Below are 18,417 nucleotides of genomic sequence, written 5' to 3' on the forward strand. Positions count from 1 at the left end.
TGTCCTAAAATAGTTGGAATACATTTTTAATTGTAGCCAGGATGGGAAGAGAGAACTCACACAGATGGAAGAGTCTTCTACATAAATCACAGTAGGTGCAATGTGACATTTCATGACATTATTTTTTTAGTACTAAATTTTGTGTATTAGAAAGAACTTCCTTCCCTTCCTTTCAGATATAAAAAGAACACAATGGGAAGATCCTCGGCTGCAGAATGTAGCAATAACTGGACCAGTAAGTCTTGGGGAGGAACGGGGTTGTCCTCTTACATCTTCAAGGGCAGCAGGCACTGAGGGAAGCACTTTTGCCACTCTCCTGTACCCACCCCCCTACGCCACAGCTCAGTGATGTGAAAAGACAGTTGAAGTCACGGTCGCAGCCCCGCACCACAGCCTGGGAGGCTCACGTGCCAGTCAAACACAAAGGCGGGGGCTGTAAACTGAGACTGGTGTGGGGCAGGTGGGACAGCCGGGCAGAGAGGCGCCCAATGGGTCAGGATGAGGAGGAGACAGGTGGCACCATCGGCTCCAGCTCATGTCTTCAGCTTCTTCCTGGAGGTCACTGTGGATGCCCACTCTATAGGACAAGCCCATACTGAACTCTGAATTTACCATAAGATGATGACACTGCTCCAGTAAGGACAGGAAAATCATGGTCCTCTCTTATATAGCTACTTTTTCCATTTCTGTTCAGATTTTGTTTTCTAATTCACAAAAATAAGTAAAATTGAACAGATGGACTATTTTTTTATTGCTGTCTAGTATCTCAGTACGTAGTATTTTTAAAATAATGGATAAAGCTAACTCCTGGGAGTTCAAGGAAAAGTACATTTTTCAGATTGTTCCTTTAATGGACAAATCACTTTGAAAGTCTTTTTTAGAAATGGAAATTTTTATTTCTAATATTTCTCTACTTGTTTCTGGCATGTTACATTTCAGTAATATTGCATGATGCAAATCACAGCCATAGGAATTGCTGGGTACAATTTTATCTTAAACAGAAAAAGTAAAAGTTTTAATGTGTATTTGTTTTCCTTAGAGTGAAATTTAATTTCCATATGTTCTCTTTTCATGTCTTTAACTTAATGTTCAGAAAATACCCAGAGGGGAACTTGTAAAATTATTCCAGGGTTTAAAAAAAAAAAAAAACTAAGCCTTTGCCTCCCTCCAAATTTCCACTAAAGGCAGTGCCCTACTCCAGGGATTACAAAAGAAAGTATGAGTTCTTCCGAAGGAAGTTGAAAAAGCAGGTTAGTAGTGTTTCTCGTAAGTACTGGGAAATGTGTTTTTCAAAGTAATAGAGAATTTGTGTTTGAAATGACCTGGAGTGAATGGTTGCTCCTAGGGAAACGATGCTTATTTTTCAAATATCATTAGAGACCATAATTATTTTAAGTCTATTTTTAAGTTTAGTTTTCAAGATATTTAATATTAAAAGATGTAGTAATGGTGTATGCATTGGTGTAGTAATGGTAATGGTGTAGTAATGGTGTACACGCACCTGGTGTTCCCTCGGGATGTGTGGGGCCTGGGCTTATGGAATCTGGTGTGACCATCTTCATTGTTTTTCACCCGTTGGAGGGCTGTCTGGACCCTTTGCAACTTTGTGTTTCCCACTGTGGGCATTCGCTGTCACAGCTCCAAATACACCGTGCTCTGTGTGGGGTGCAGGAGAGCACCCTGTGAGTGGACTGCTGGTCTCCTTGCTTTTCTCCTGTGGTCATCAGGCACATTCTTCATGCTTTCCAGTCACCCCAGGTTGATGTGTCCAGAACTACATCCATCACCTGCCCGTCTGTTCGTTGCCATTGGCAAGGGCCACTTTAATGCTGTCATCATTTGCCCCTGCCCTCCCCTTTCCCTGCAGTTTAGCAGCACTTCCACAAGGTGGCAATATTGGGACATTGGGTCACACTTTTTGGGGCTTTAAACTGGAAGGCCACTTTCCTGGAGAGTCAAGGTATGGGTGTGCTACTACAGTATAGGATTTCATCCAGAATTTTAACAAAAATTTTAACCCCAACCTGTTAAACTCTTCTTAAAGAATAGTTTTGTATCTAAATTACTGAAATTTGTCTCTTTCTTCTAGGCTTTGGGGTCTTAAATCTTTGTTGATTCATTTTTCTGGTAAATGTTTTTCTTTTTACTGAAAATAGGCTAGTGGAAGAGAAGTTCCAGTGCCTATGTTTGTCCTGGGACCTTGTAAACATATGAGATATCTGTTGATGTCTTCCAGGCAGCAGAGATGAGGGACAACACCTTGGTTAACAGGTCCCCGGCTATAAAAATTCTAATGAAAACAGTGTTTGTTGATGTCTCACTGCATACCAGGCACTCTCCCCAGGAAGCTTCAGATATTGTGGATTTGTTCTCTACCTGCTGTAAGAAAGGGATTGTTACCACATTTTATAGGAGAGGAGACTGAGGCATGGAGAGGTCAGGTAATATGACTAGTCCCACATGTATGAAGAGGAGAGGCCGAAGCAGACCTCATAGTCCAGCTCCAGAGGCTGCAGCCTGGGCCAGCAAGATGTATCATGCTGGCAAATAGGAAAGAAACTTCGTGTGGAAATTGTCCAGATTACAGCAGAGATGTGTGAGGAGATGAGCGTGAGAAGGAAAGGTTGGGGTGGAATTGTTCCAAGAGAGGTTCAGGTGCATGGCTAGCATCTGGGAATCCAAATCCTCAGATTTAAAAAGTCTCAAGCAGGACTTAAAAATTAAAATCCACATCTAGAGCCCTCACAGCAAAAGAGCAGAGCACCAAGACAGGTAAAAAGTACTAATACGCAGTGCTTGACAGCCTTGACCTGTCTTACCCTTTCTTCCTTTTTGTCCCCGACACCTCATTGTTACGATGGTGGTATCCAACAGCCCTCGAGCTCATTATGAGCCAGGCACTGTGTGAGCATTTTAAATGTGCTGTGCCGGTAAGTCCCGAAACAACTCTAGGGGGGGTAGATTGTGTTATTTCCCCTGTGAGCAGAGGAAGAATTAAGCTTTAGAGCAAGTACGCACCACATGCAGTCACTCATATGGCAAGTGGTGGAGCTGAGATTTGAACTCAGGCCCACCCCAGACTCCTGCCCAGCCGGCCCCTCCCCTCACAGTCCTGGTCTCTGTGCCCTCTCTCCCTGACAGCATCTCCCTCTCGGCCTGTCTGTCTTCTCCTGCACAGGCTGTCAGAGTCTTCACTGAACCACCCACTGCACCAACCCGGCCGTCAGCCCCTGAACAGCCACCAGGCTCCCGTGCTCAGAAACATGTCTTCTGCACCACTCATACCCATCTGCTCTCGGGCCTCGGAAGAGTTTGCCTCCTCCTCTCCCTGTGCTCTCCGCCTTTCCTCCCTCCCTCCCCGTCCCTCTCCACCAGCTGTACTGGAGCTGTGGAAGTCTGTTCTGCCCCTCCCTGCCTTCCCCTCCAAGCCTCTCAGGTGGGCTATTTGCAGTTAATCCCTGTCTCTCGTGTACCCGGGGAGCATTGCTGTGAGCAGTGGTCTCACTCTTAAGTTTCAGAATGAGTGGTATTTGCACTTGCTTCCCACCTGCACACAGGTGAGAGTACGTCATCTGCCTGTCCCTGTTTCCTGGCCCCACATTGGTGCCACCCAGCCTGGGCCTAGGCACACCAGCTTCCTAATGGCCAGTCTAAAGCAACCACTTTTCTCCAGTCTTGGAGTTGCACAAGAGCAGGGAAAACTTACGTTTATATTGCTGATATAAACCACTTAGACCACTATATTTCTATAGGACTCCTATTTTCCCTAAATGTACTGAGAGTTTCAACTTTTTCCTTAATGCTAACCTTTTCCTTTTCTGGAGTGACAGAATGTCCTTAGCCTCTGTTTCCCTAAAGGTTGCCACTTGAACATTGTGCATTGAGCACTCAGGAATAAAATACTCAGGTAGTTTTACAAAATGTATGGTAAGATCTACCCAGGCAAGATTCCATACCTGTGTCACATAGCACAGAACGCAAGGCACACTGGGAGGTGCTGTAGCTTGTTACCAGCGGACAGACTGGGGAGCTGAGGCCATCACTTTTGCTAGCTCATTTTCTGCGTCTATGAGGTGAAGATGGGGAAGGGGGAGGTTCTTGATGGTGTTGCTGGGAGGAGTGAGGGAGGTGACCCTGGAAACACTGGCAGCGCCTTACAAGCCTGCCGGTGCTTCAGAGGAGGAGCCTGGGGAGAGCTGGTGGTGGCCGGGAGTCATCGCAGAGTGGCCTCCCGGGAACCTGTCGCGGAAAGTGCTGTGCCTGAGAGATCACAGCTTCTTCCAATGCAGAAGTGAGGTCTGCCTCTGTGAGCAGCCGGAGACCAGGTCCTGGAGTGTCAGGACTGCGTGCCTATCACAGCTCCTCAGCTGCACCCTGGGCAGAGCGGGGTGTGGAGGTGTGGACGTCTGTGGGAGACAAGCTTGTCACTGGTTGGGTTGATTGTAACTGGAAGCCTCTCTTCTCTGGCTTTTTAGAACGACATTCCAAACAAATTTGAAATGAAACTTCGCCGAGCAACTGTGCTGGAGGACTCTTACCGGAGGATCATGGCTGTGAAGAGAGCCGACTTCCTCAAGGCCCGGCTCTGGATTGAGTTTGACGGCGAGAAAGGGTTGGATTACGGAGGGGTAGCCCGAGAGTGGTTCTTCTTGATCTCCAAGGAAATGTTTAACCCTTATTATGGGTTGTTTGAATATTCTGCTACGTAAGTACCTTGGTCAACTGATTTATTAGACATAGGTTCTCACTATGTTGCCAAGGCTGGCCTCAAACTCCTGGGCTCAAGTGGCCCTCCAGCCAGAGCTGCCCCAGGAGGTAGGCATAAGGCCCGCACTACTGCACCGGGCACAGAGACCTTTAAATCCCTTTGTACACAGGAGAAAAGCACTGCTGTTCTGCAAGTAACGTAACTTGCTTGATGCGTGGGCAAAGTGTGTATGGCACTCCGGAAAGGAGGGGTGATCCCTAAGGCTATGGGACAGCGTTGTAAGCATTGTGGTACAGGACCTATACCGTAAGATGCACCGTCTCAGCTGTTGCCACTTGTAGTTCACTGGTTTTTAAATTCATTCACACTGCTGTAACCAGCACAGCCTCCATCTCCAGAACTTTTTCATCTTCCTAAAAATCTCTCTGTGCCCTCTAAACCTCAGTAGCTCATTCTGCATCTTTCTCTGTGACTTCGCAGCTCAGGTTCCTCCCACAAGTGCACCACGCCATATTTATCCTCCATGTCTGCACATTTCACTGAGAGTGGCATCCTCAGGTCCCTCTATGTCGTGCACGTAGTAGGGCTTCCTTTGCATTCCTCTGGGCACCGTAGTTCATTCTTCCATTTGTCCATCTGTGGACTCTTGGGTTACTCCCACCTTTTGGCAGAATTTGTTTCAGTGCTGAGGATCCAATCTCAGGCCTAGACTTTGCTGGGCAAACACTCTGCCGTGGAACATCACCTCCAGTCTAGAGAGTATGGCTTTTTAAAACCATTAAGTCCACATGTGGTTCTAGTAGAGCTAAATAACTAAAAAGAGGGAGAAAATGTATCATTACTGGTCATATTAAATTTTTCTGTGCACTATGAAGAGGACTATTTAAACATGCTTTTCTTCACAGGGATAATTACACCCTACAGATAAACGCAAACTCCGGGTTATGTAATGAAGATCACCTCTCTTACTTCAAGTTTATCGGCAGGATAGCAGGGATGGCAGTTTATCATGGCAAACTGTTGGATGGTTCGTGTTAAGTATGAAACTTCCTTTTTGAATTGTAATTGTTTTCTTTAATTTGGTAAGCATTTTAAGTATCTTTCATTTCTTGCAAGGTTTTTTCATCCGCCCGTTTTACAAGATGATGCTACACAAGCCAATAACGCTCCATGACATGGAGTCCGTGGTATGTCTCACTCAGAGTGTGGGGAGTGTGGACTGACAGGCGAGCAAACATGTTGAAGAATCAGCTTTTAACAACATAGATATTAATAAATTGTAGTGTCTCAAAAAACAAAGGAACATCTTCCCAACATTTTATTATGAAAAATTTCTGACATGATAAAATTGAAGGAATTTATCATGAGTGCTTACATATCCCACCCACAGTTGGCTTTCTTCTGCGTCTGCTTTACCATATGCCTGCATCCGTCGTGCGTCAAGTGTGTCTGTACCTTGCAGAGCAAGTTGCAGAAATCCATACTCTTCGCCCCAGGCTTCTCAGTGCCGCAGCTCCAGACCTCTTGCATCCGTCTTTGAATTTGGGTCTTTTATGATACATGGCAAGAGCTTTAAATGGTGGCCTAAAGGCAAGGTGAGGTCTCAGCAGAGGAGCAGAGCCCAAGGCTGAACCTCGAAGCTTCGTTCTTGTGCCCCTGCGAGTGGCGCCCTGCATTTGGGGCACTGGGTCCTGAGAACCCTTCCTCAGCACCACACACGTGTGTCATTCCTTCTTTGCGTGTTATGGCTGCAGACAAGGTTGACTGTTCATGACTTGCAAGACCAGTTATTTGAGTGGGTTAATTGAGCTTTCTTATTTAATTTATGATTTTTCTTTAACATGGGCCAGGTGTAGCAACCTCCTCATAGCCACAAAACATCAGCCTCCTAGTCATGTGAGAACAGTGTTGGTGTTCCAGGATATCCGTGGGTGTTGGGTTTAACTGAACACTACTTTATTTAACCTTTTCAATCACTGCTCCCGCATAAAAGATAGATTTCTAAACTTTTTTATGGTACTATGGATTGAACCTAGGGCCTTCGCACTAAGCCACATCCCCCGCCCATGTATTTTTCATTTTCAGACACTCTTATTTGCTGAGTTGCCTGTGCTGGGCTCACAGGCCTGTGCCATGATGCCCAGCTAGAGGTCTGCATTTTAAGTAGGCACCACTCTCCCAGTTGCAGCATCTTTACTCTTGCACTTCCATCCCTCTCTGTGGTACGTGTGCGTGCATGCATGTGTGTGTAATATGTCCAGCTAACCTTTTTGCTTGTCCCTGGATTATTCAGACCTTAAAAAAAATACTTTTTTGCAGGCTCAGATGTCTTTATATGTACAAATTTTTTAAATGTATTTTTTGCCTTCTAGGATGGTGAATATTATAATTCACTGAGATGGATTCTTGAAAATGACCCAACAGAATTGGACCTCAGGTTTATCATAGATGAAGAACTTTTTGGACAGGTTTGTGAATTCTACTCAACGAAAATGATGTATAATTTGTGAAGCAAATCTAACTTAGGTATTGACATAACTATACATATTCAGTACGTTGCTGTTTTTACATATTTTTCAGTAACAAAAAGCTATCTCAGCAAGAATTTGTGCTTTCTTTGACATTTGACTCCTTCTCTATTTACTTCAGTAAAACTAATATTTTAAGTTTTCTTAGCTTTTAGCTTTTGAATGAATTTAATTTAAAATACCAAGATTCTAGTATAACTCAAAAATAGATGCATACATAAATATATGTACATTTATTTTTTTTCTTGCCAAAATAACATGGTATCTTATTTAATTTTAGACACACCAACATGAGCTGAAAAATGGTGGCTCAGAAATCATTGTTACCAATAAGAACAAAAAGGAATATATTTAGTAAGTATTTTTTAGCCCACCAGAAGCACTTTTATACTTTATTCCAAGAGCATCTTTTTCTCTTCTCTTTGCCCCAGTCCAGAATGGCAATGTTCTTTGCTCTTTGGATTTCCTCTTCGGATTCAGCTTTTGCTGTGGACTTAGCTAGTCTTTGTTTTCTATTTCTAATGGGCATAAATAAAATTTTTGCTTGGTTCATATGAAAAAATAATTGTTTTTCTTTCTAGCCTTGTAATACAGTGGAGATTTGTCAACCGAATCCAGAAACAAATGGCTGCTTTTAAAGAGGTATTTGTTTTCCTTTGTTTGCCCTTTTTCATGTCCAGTGTAACTGGAAGTTTCACATATATATCACATGTTTCTCAAATATAAAGAGCAAAATAAAAGATAATAAGAAGTAGGGAGACCTTTTTCAAATGAGAGGGAAAAGGAAGGGGAGGGAACGGGGATGGAAAGGGACCCAGAGATGGAAGGAGCCGGGAGGGAGGGGGAGCAGGGAGGAAGGGAGCGTAGGGAACAAGAAAATGATGAAGATGTGTTCTGAGCCAGCTCCCCAGGATGGGTGCAATCATTATTAGCTGATGTGGACTAATAAAAAATAAATAGAAAAAAGGAAAAGAAAAGCTCACTGATGTGAAAAAAAAAAAGGCTGGGCCTCACTGCATCTGAGAAAAAAAAGTTTATGGCTTTTTACAATCATTCGATTTTTATATTAACAAAATATTCCACAAATTGGCACTTTTACTAAAACACAGGTGTTTGAGGTCCAAGCAGTGAACCTGACGGGGCCCCTGCAGCGGCTCCCACTGCCCTCGACACTCACTGCTGTAGCTGAGGGAACAGGAGCGAGAGCCCTGTGCAGACACGTGCGCCTCACTGTCTCCCCATGCCAAACGCGGTGCAGCCCGGGCTTTGTGGGGCAGGCCTGTCATCCCAGCACCCTGGAAGAGGCAGAGGATCCCAGGTCTGAGCCCAGCCTGGGCAACTTAGTTAATTACAGCGACCCTGTCTCAAAAAAATAAAGGCCTGGGATATAGCTCTGCGTGAAGGCCTGGGGGCCATCTCCAGGCCACTGAAGAACCTTCTCAGAGACCTTGACAGGTCGAGACGTACAGCTGCCCTTCTCTGTGGCTGCATTTTATTCTTAACATGAGTTCATGAGTTCTTTGCGCTACTTGGGCCGCAACACCTGGCTATTGTCAGAGCACTCGTTTTTCTGTCTTTTCCTTTCTTTTCGCTTTTCCTTTCTCTTCTCTTCTTTTGTTTCTTTCGTGTGTTTCTGAGGATTGAACCCAGGGCCTCATACATGCTAGGCCAGTGGTGACAAATCTATGGCATGCGTGCAGCAGTTTGTTGTCCCTGAGCTCTCTTCGAGGTTCACCATCACTGTGTGAGGCAAAGCACTCTTACCACTGCACTACACTCCCCATCTCTTGGTATTTTAGTTTTCTGTTTCAAGACAGGGTCTTTCTAGGTTGCCCAGTCTGACCTCAAATGTATGATCCTTCTGCCTCAGCCTCCCAAGTGACGGATTACAGGTGTGCAGCGCTACCTGAACAGACCCCACTTCCACTGATTGAACAGCACCTGCTCAATATTTGCCCTGTACTTTGTCCCTTGCTCAGTGCCAACCACAGACTGTGTCTGGTTCTCTGTGAGGTACAGACCTTCCCTGGAAGAGCTCGGGCTATGGAGAGGCAGGCATATTCTCAGGCAGGGAGGGGAAGCTGTTCTGAGTGAGCTGCACATCAGAGAGGAACACAAGCCTCCCGGGTCTGCACGGAGGGCCTGGGCCGAGCAGAGCCAGCGGAGGGCCACTCATTACAGCACTGCTTGGAGTCCGCTGAAGTCCAGGAGGGAGAAAGGTGGTCTAAGCCACATAACCCCAGACTCAGGCCTGTCACGGTCAGAGTATGTGGAAGCAGGCCGGAGCCTGAGTGAGGCCACTGAGGGGACACACAGGTGTCCAGGCCATACGTGGGTGAAGTCCCGTTCTCAGCTGGTAGCTCAGGAGGGTGTTCAGTGGAGGGAGGCATCTGGTGGGGTTGTTGCCTGTGTGTGGTGACCCTGAGGGCCAGAGAGGATGGAGTGGGGGGTGCAGAAGTGAGGTCCCGGGAAGCAACACCTTCGTGTCACTGACAGTGGAGGGGGCTGCAAAGGAGCCCACAGGGCAGGCAGAGGGACCAGGGCCAGACAAGGGTGAGGAAGAGAGTGTGGTGGGCATGGCCAAGCAGCTGCTATCCGGCACCGTCCCCCAAGGCCTGGGGACCTTGGTGGCCTGCCGATGGGGGGCTCGCTGAGAAGCACACTGCCCACCGCAGCTGGGGGAGGGCGGGTGCTGCCCCTGTGCCCTGAAGCCGCTGTCTTGAGGGGATGGCACAGGCGGAGGGCGGGGCGGTGGCCACATGCTCCCTCTGGAGTAGACTTCTCCCGTGCAGAGGGGCGGTGTGGAGGAGGCTGAGGAGTCCGAGGAGTTTAGTGTGGGTAAGAGGAATAGAGAGAGGACAGGTCGTGGAAAATACACGTTCTTGCTGATGTGCAACCTCCGTGAAGACCCCCAAGTGGATGTGAACATTTAAGCAGTGAGATTTTCTCCAGTAGCATGCAGAAGCCAAAGTGCATACATGTCCACAGAGCCCACTGACCAGGCTTTTAAATGTCTTTTTTCTACCAGGGATTTTTTGAACTAATACCACAGGATCTCATCAAAATTTTTGATGAAAATGAACTAGAGGTAAGAAATACCATTTTTAAGTGGAAATAGGAGTGTTGCCCGCCATTTTCTTGTTACAGTCTTGTTCGTTTCTCGTGCGTAGCTTCTCATGTGCGGGCTGGGAGACGTGGATGTGAACGACTGGCGGGAGCACACCAAGTACAAGAACGGCTACAGCACGAGTCACCCGGTCATACAGTGGTTCTGGAAGGTAGCAGAAGGCTTCTGTGTCGTAAACCACTTAGTTCCAGGTCAAAGCCATTTGTGTCCACCTTTGATTATCTGTTCACAAACAGTGAACAAAAACTACACCTGGCACACACACCTTCGACAGCTTTGCCGGCCCCTCGCAGCTGAGGGAGGGTTCAGAGTGCAGCCACCCCGGGACTGGGAGACCTCACGTGACCGCGTGTGCTGCCGGAACTCCTCACGGCTCCTGTGAAGCTTTGCAGAGAGAATGTGCGTGCCATGCAGTAGTGACAGTAAATGTAATTTTTAAAAAGCTGTGAGTCACATCTGAAAAGAAAGTCCTGCTATTTCACTAGCCTGTAGTCCCACCCTGTGGAGCTGCACTGAGTCCTGGAAAGACACTTTTTGAGAACTTTATAAACCACCTACCAAGGCGCATTGAACATGAAGAACATGCAAATTTAGTGATCATTAACCCTGTAACTACGTCATGGTAGCGTATTTTTCAGGATAATTTTTGTACCTTTTTTCCAGTATTATTCCCTAAAGTGAAGCTTTTTATCCTACTCAGGCTGTTCTAATGATGGACTCAGAAAAAAGAATACGATTACTTCAGTTTGTCACTGGTACTTCCCGGGTGCCAATGAACGGGTTCGCAGAACTGTATGGTAAGCATTTTCCTTAGATCATTAAAATATAGAGTGAAGCCAACTGTCTTTCTCATGGCTGGTTGTCTTCAAGCTTCTGTCATTTATATTAGTGTGCTTAACTTAATTTTTAAAAAAACAGTAAGATTTGAATATGACCAGGTAGCACTGAAGGAGACCAAACGTGTTTCTGCCTCCTGACCCGAGATTGAAGGGGACCCCTGGGGAGTGGCTGGGGCTGCTCTCTGTTCTTGAACTTTCCACTGTACTCCCACAGTGACTGTGACAGAAGCAGCATTACCTCCAGGCAATGGCTCAGGCAGCATTCAGCACCTGTGGAGCGTGAAAAAGTGTACCCTGGTATACAGGGTCATGACAGGCTACATCTGGGGAAGGCTGGGCTAAAGGAAATTACAGTGGTCCCCCTTGACCCAAGTCTGCTTATTCTGCAGTTTCAGTTACCTGCTGTCAGCCACAGTCTGAGCGTATTAAGTAGATGCTAGAGAGAGAGAAGCAAGATACACGGAACTTTTGTTAAAATGCGTTATTGTGCTTGCTCTGCTTGCTTGTCTCACACTGTGCCCCAGTTAGAAACTGTGTGCTGGGAGGTAGTGGGTGCAGGCCCGAGACCCTCGCCGCAGGAGGGCACAGCTTGGACCACACCCCAGTCACGGGGAGCCGCTGGCAATGTCTCAGGGATTTGTTTGTTCAGAAACTTCACTGTCAGAAAGTCCTCAAGACTTCTCGCTGGTGGAGCCTTTTGTTTCCTTCTGGGGTGCAGGAAGTCTTGTTGGGCTTCTCCATTCCTGTGGGGTGGCAGGCTCCGGGCACACTGCATGCCTCTTGGGACCCAGACCAATTAGTGCAAGTGTTCTGTGCAGTGGAATTCTTTGTGTCCATTAGGTTACCTTTTGATAGGTGTGCACATTAGAAGTGTGTTGGGTTTTTAAGTGTTATTTCTAATGTAAATCATAGACATTTTTCTCATGTTGGTTAATATTCTGTTTACTAGAATGATGTTTACTTGCTTTGAAAGATACCAAGAACAACTGTTTTTGGTTTTTTGAGACAGGGTCTCACTATGTAGGTCAGGCTGGCTTTGAACTCACTGTGTAGCCCAGGCTGGCCTCGAACTCACAGAGATTCTTCTGCCTCAGCCTCCTGAGTGCTGGAATTACAGGCATGCACCACCAACCCCAGCAGCAACAACAATGCTAAATCAAAGGTGTAGCTAAATTTGAAGTCCAACTGAGAGCAACAAATAAGATTAGGGTTGTTCTGGGAACTAGAAGTCAGGGACAGCTCAGGCAAGGGCTAAGCTGGAGACAAACACTTCTCCTCCCACAGCTCCACCATCTTTCTCTCTACCACCCAGGCTTCCAGCATCCACACATTTCAGGAACCGTTTGAAATCTGGGGAAAGTAGCGACACACAGAGCCAGTATTACTTGTGTTAGAATACAAATTCAAATTTTTATGTATGTGCAGAAAGTAACAGTTGCTTTAAAATGCTTATGTCACAGTGCTATATTGTGTAGCAAAGTATGTGTTAAATTTGTATCAGTCAACTTGGAGTGTTCATAATAGGTTGTTTAGGTAAAAAAATCAAAAGGCAGAGAGAAATATGTATAATAGGATTCCATGTTATGGAGAATAGTGGCAAAAGTACTGAGATCTGAGCTGTGGACACAATACTTGTGACAGGTGGTGTGTGAAAAGTTACGGTTTTGAGGAAACTTTAAGAATATTAAATTTTGTAGTGCTGCTTCTGGCAGTGACACACATGCACACATTTGGACGTGATTATAGACGTGAAGGAAACTGGAAAATTAGGGACAGGTTGTCGGCACCGATTATCTGGTGGTTGGAAGATGTTAGGGCTGTAGAAGGAAGAGCTGAGTGGAAATGCTGAAGAAAAGAGCAACAGTTTCTAAAAATGTCCACGGTGGAGGAAATGTAGACCAGGTAACATCACATGCATGCATGTAAAATTGTCTGTGTGGACATGCACATGCTCAAAAAAGATTCATGACCAGTTTTGAGACAGAGTTTCAAGGTAGAATTTGCAGTGATTTTTACATCCTTCGTTATGTTTTATGTTGACTGCAATGCTTACAGTGACATTATATAATCAGAAAAAGTTAAAGCTATTTTCTGTGGGACTCAAAGAAAGAGGACACTGATTTTTTCTTTGAACTTAGGTAGAAAATCCTATGTAAAACTGCCGCTCTGTCCAGGTCAGCAATCAGCCAGAGAATCCTCGGATGTGCCATGCTTGGGGCAGGGGATAGGGCACTCACAGACGAGGGCTCCTTGTTCAAAGGCTGACTGTGAAGTCAGGCACAGGACGGCCTTCATTTCTTTAGGGTTTAAAGAAACCAGATTAGGAACCTGTGAGTCTAAGTGAAAGTGGTTTTGAAAAGCCTGGGGCTTGCGGGCAGGCCGGGGAAACTGAAGAATGCTTCTTCCTTCCAGGCTCCAATGGACCACAGCCCTTCACAGTGGAGCAGTGGGGCTCCCCAGAGAAGCTGCCCAGGGCTCACACCTGGTGAGTGTGCAAGGATCGTGGCTCCTTTGTTAGTCCGGGGTGGCAGGTCCAGCCCCTGGGTGCTGTGTTGGGCGCAAGACTGGACAAGGAGTCAGGGACAGCACCCCCGGAGCAGGAGTCTCCGCCCTGTGGGCCTGGGCAGGTGTCTGCGAGTAGGGAGGCCCATCTAAGCAGTTGTGTTCCCTCCATCACAGAGTGTGGATGTCCCTGGAGGACCAGAGCTTCCCTCCTGTGGGCTGCATGGCAGGGGAGGCAGACCTTTGCAGGCCACAGGGTGGACAGGAGGGTCCCAGCGCTGACCCTCGCCCTGATTCCCCGTGGCCTTGGCTCACCGTCTTTCCTAACCATTCTGCTCTGTTCTCTCAGCTTCAACCGCCTGGACTTGCCACCCTATGAATCATTTGAAGAACTGTGGGATAAACTTCAGATGGCGATTGAAAACACTCAGGGTTTCGACGGAGTCGATTAGATTATAAATAACAATCTATGGTGTTTTTGCTGCCACGGTTTTATAAACAAAATTGTGACTGAAAATTTTCCAGGGAATTACTAAAACTCAGCCACTGATTCTTCCCATATATTGGAGAAAATTGTTAAAACATTAGCAGACATAGTATGACAGTCACTGTTATTTCAGTCACTTCTAAGTAATGTACATTTATACAGTTACTTCACCCTATCCTTAGAGTTCGAGCTGTAGGACATGCATCCAGGTGCCTGCAGTAGTGAGTTTTGTCCTTAACATTTACCTCTTACAGTATTTGCCAGGCAGATCTTCCTTAAACTACTGAAATTATGGCTGTGAAATAGCTGTGATAAATGCCATGTAAAAAGTTTGATGATTTTTGAGAAGGAAAACTGCAATTTGGGAGAAAGTACTTTAATTTTGAGTAAACTACAATGTATTTAGGGCTACTTGCAGCTATTTATTGTTTTGTAGACTTACCTACCGCACCTTACCTTACCCCAGAGTTTTGGAAAAACTTTGGAGACTGTATTACCCATCATTTTAGTCTGTTCACTTGCAGAAAAGTTGCTCACTTCTTCACTTTAAAAGTATTAAGCTTTCATTAATATGAAGCTTTAGTAAACACGGCGGCTCCTGAGATGTGGGGCAAAGTCGCATTAATGACGCAGTATTAGAGCCTCCCTTTGCCTGACGCCGCGGCACACGCAGACCCACCGCCTGAGTTCATGCAGTTTGCATTTCTCCCTCAAACCCTCAGGTCTCACAGAGCGGCGTCTCCACCGCACCCAGGAGAGCAGGTCGGGGTTTAGTGCTCGCCCTTCCTGGTTGCTCCTAGTGAGTTCATGTTTACAGGGTTTGTATGTTTACAGGTGAAGCTCATTTCTGTAGTTGCATTTTTATATTTTTAGTATCACTTTAGTATAAAAAACTAAGTAATTTGTTTAAAATAGCCAAAGAATAGTTAAATGCATAATTTGTATTAAATTTGTTACCACATTTCTTATACTTTCTAAAAAGTACTGTTTACTATGCAAATGATGGTGGTTTGTTACAGCTCCAGAGCCCTGTAGGTGAAATGCCATAGTGGAAGCAACCAGACCAGACAGAAGAGCATCAGGTCTGGGCACGAACCCAGCCAGTGCTGCCAGGCCTGCCATGCAGTGCTGTGCTAGGCCCTAATGGCCGTGAAAACAGCTCAGTTTACCTCGAGGCACTTCCAAGTGCGTGAAGGAGCGTGTAAACAATGCAAGGTAGAGTGAGCAGAACAAGGCAAAAGGCAAAGTTGGTTTTTGCTGGGGGGTTTCTGGTTTTGTTTTTGTTTTTTGATGGGTCCTGGGGATTGAGCCCAGGGACTTTGTGTTGAGCTACATCTCCACTCCTTTTTCCGTTTTTATTTCTTATTTTGAGACAGGGTCTTGCTGAGTTATCAAGTTACCCAAACTGGGGTGGAACTTGCAGTCTTCCTGCCTCAGCCTCCCAGAGTGCTGGGAGTCTAGGTGTGGGAATGTTCTAGGTCCCAGCGCACTTCCAAAGGTGGAGTGTGTCAAGGCTTTATTTCTGTGTTTCATCCCTGTATTGGAACGTAATTCAGAAAATGGTCTCACACAGAATTAAACCTGTTTGTTAATGTGGTATTTTGGTGAGAAGGGAATAATTGTAAATATGTGTTGTAAACTTTCCTAAATACATACGAATGTTCTGTGAGACTTGTAACAGTACTTTTGGCCATGGCCCCATGTTTGTTGGGGAATAGCACTCATCAGCACAGCTCGAGGACAACAGCAAACCCAGTTTCCAGAGTCCCTGCCGCCATTCACAGAGCCATTCACAGGCGAGCACCTCCGCCTGCACCGTGGGTGTCCGCCTGTGCCGTAGGTGTGGAGCTTGTTTTGTCACCTGCCATGGGAACAGCAGCAGCTGACTCCACCTCTGTGGGCTCCCGATTCTTCCCCGGGAAAACGAGCATCGTGGAGCCCACCTCCTGTCACGCAAGACTATGGTGAGCTCTGGAGAGGGAACACCCAGAAAGGCCCGTGCAGAGCCTGACAACCAGAAGGACTTTGCTGCTGGCCGCCGGTTGTGCCTAGGAAGGGTCCACACTGACCGCTCTGCCTAGAATCTCTTCATCCGAAAGTAGAGTGATGCACAGCGGCTAAGGAGGCAGGGACTGCGTTTCAACCAGTGGACCTCACCGTCCAGGTTCAAGGCGACGTCAGTGTGGGCCGGTGTGTCCTGGAACTGTCCTCAGTATGTAGAACTGAATGTGAAAGCTACTTTGTGAAAGCAGGATTTTCCACAGCCCTTTAAACAGCCTTTCTGTGAAATGCCGCAGGCATCAGAGCTTCAGGAAGCACCGGGTCCTTTCCAGCCAGTGACGTGCTTGCACCATCCTGTGGCTCTGCCAGAAGACAGTGTTGATGAGACCAGGCTCCCTCCCGCCGCCCAGCCTCTGCCTCCTGCAAGGGGCCCTCCCCCTCGGCAGAAAACCGGCTCTGGGGCTTCCCCCGAGGGAGCCGGGGGGTCCTTGTGAGAAAGCAGGGACATCATGCATCCCTGGAAATCCCTGGTGTAGCATTCTAGCTCATGCTCTCTCTCGTCAAATTTAACAAACATAAAATTGTATTACAAGTGCAAATTTAGTACCACTTAATGTCAAGAATTTAATACCATAAAAAACGGTATTCATTTTAGTTTATATTTGTAATGCTGAAGTTATTCCATATAAATATCAAGTTACAGTCCATTTTGATTACAAGCTATTTGACATTGTTTTTTAAAATCATATGGTAAATATATATTAAGATTAATGTGTCAAAATTTATTGCATACTTTAAAGTATAAAACCATTTTTTAAAAATCTTCCACAAATAAAGTTCTATTCTAATTTTTAAGACAACTGTGACTCATTTTTTAAAACATTTCAAGCCAGTGTTCTGGGTGATGTCTTCCAATTCTCAAGACAATATTGAATTTGTATCTGATGAGCTAACCATGGTCAATCTCCAGAAGTCTGGTTGACAATGAAACATTGAGTAGACAAAAAAAGATAACAAGTAGACCAGGTTTCAGACACACTGCTGTTTATAACAGTGTTCCTGTGAGAAAAGGAGTTCTGAGTGCTGAGAACGAAGTTATCTTGTCCTCCTCTGCCCATTGACGCAATCAGTTGCAGCAGAGCACACTCTTGGTGCGTCAGAGGGGTCTGTGTCCGTCCAGCCCCTCTCTGGTGCTGGCCCCTGGCTCTGCTTCCCTGAGCTTTGCTCCACTATGCCCTCCAGCACATTTCTGCTTGGAGCCAGCTGAGCATGGAGTGAACCTCTGAGACCGTGAGCAAAATAAACCATTTCCTCCTTTACGCTGTGTCAGGTGTTTGGTCCCAGCAACAAAAGCCTGACTGCTCCAGGAGAGAATCCGCTCCACCCTACCCACCCCAGGAAGCTGCTGCTCCAGCCCCACGTTCCTGCCACCCATAGACCTGCATTGCAAACCCAGTAATCAGGCCTCTGTCCATGCTCCCCAGTCCTCATCCTGACCAGACAGGAAGAGGCTGCAGCCCTCATGTCCGTCAGCCACACAGAAAGTCCCTGCTGCCCTGCCTGGGACATTCACTTTACAAATGATGTTAAAAGTCAGGACCCTTAGAAAGGGTCTCATAGAGCCAGGTGTGTTTTCCTTATAGCCTGAAGATCATGAAACCCTCCAGGCCCAACTCTGCCATCCCCAGGCTCTGTGCTGTCCAGCCCACCATGTACCACTGCTTCCCAATTAGTTCGCAAACCTGAGCACATTGCTGTGGTGTGTGGGAAACAAACTGAGACACCCCAAGCCCACGCGTGAAGCCCACTCCTACTGCGTCTGCACAGCCCGCCTCGGCCTACAGATCAGTTCCATGTCCCGGCCTCACTTGAGCCCCTGCTCCTCCCTGCAGGCTGCTCCATCTCCCTGTAACTGCGCACCTCTCTGTGCCTGTTCTGCCTGAAGGATCAGGCCATTTTTACCTAATAAATCACCCAGCGCAGCATTTGAGCAGGAATAGCATTGCACTTCAGTGCTTTGTTTACATAATTTCCCCCTACAAACTCCAGCTTGAGGATACACTGTTTTTTCTCGTGGGTTCCTTTCCCAGCACAAATATTGGATGACTGTGGACTTGGCTGATAAGCACCGAGTGTCCTGCAGCACACAAGCACTGAGCACCTGCCGTGTACCTGGAGCTGTGCACTAAACGCCAGGCGGTGCTGTCCCTGAGCAGGCGGCATCA

At 46.5% G+C, this 18,417-nt stretch overlaps 1 protein-coding gene across 5 annotated transcripts in view; it reads left to right on the forward strand.

Moving 5' to 3' along the window:
• Nedd4 (neural precursor cell expressed, developmentally down-regulated 4, E3 ubiquitin protein ligase) overlaps positions 1 to 17,052 on the forward strand; it is a 97,608-nt gene extending 80,556 nt beyond the window's left edge. For 4 of the 5 annotated variants that reach the window (XM_005376604.2, XM_005376605.2, XM_005376602.2 and 1 more), the window contains 14 exons: positions 37 to 91; positions 177 to 235; positions 1,185 to 1,250; positions 4,476 to 4,705; positions 5,614 to 5,735; positions 5,825 to 5,895; positions 7,081 to 7,176; positions 7,517 to 7,590; positions 7,818 to 7,878; positions 10,265 to 10,324; positions 10,407 to 10,514; positions 11,064 to 11,160; positions 13,615 to 13,687; positions 14,054 to 17,052. In XM_005376604.2, the coding sequence (XP_005376661.1) occupies positions 37 to 91; positions 177 to 235; positions 1,185 to 1,250; positions 4,476 to 4,705; positions 5,614 to 5,735; positions 5,825 to 5,895; positions 7,081 to 7,176; positions 7,517 to 7,590; positions 7,818 to 7,878; positions 10,265 to 10,324; positions 10,407 to 10,514; positions 11,064 to 11,160; positions 13,615 to 13,687; positions 14,054 to 14,156 (1,275 nt within the window). In that variant the 3' untranslated portion in view covers positions 14,157 to 17,052. The remainder of the gene's footprint in view (positions 1 to 36; positions 92 to 176; positions 236 to 1,184; positions 1,251 to 4,475; positions 4,706 to 5,613; positions 5,736 to 5,824; positions 5,896 to 7,080; positions 7,177 to 7,516; positions 7,591 to 7,817; positions 7,879 to 10,264; positions 10,325 to 10,406; positions 10,515 to 11,063; positions 11,161 to 13,614; positions 13,688 to 14,053) is intronic. The other variant, XM_013510263.1, reaches the window with a different exon arrangement.
• Positions 17,053 to 18,417: the final 1,365 nt, after the last annotated feature.

This window comes from Chinchilla lanigera, unplaced genomic scaffold, assembly GCF_000276665.1.
Source record: "Chinchilla lanigera isolate Chin_1 unplaced genomic scaffold, ChiLan1.0 scaffold00008, whole genome shotgun sequence".
Classification (NCBI taxonomy): Eukaryota; Metazoa; Chordata; class Mammalia; order Rodentia; family Chinchillidae; genus Chinchilla; species Chinchilla lanigera.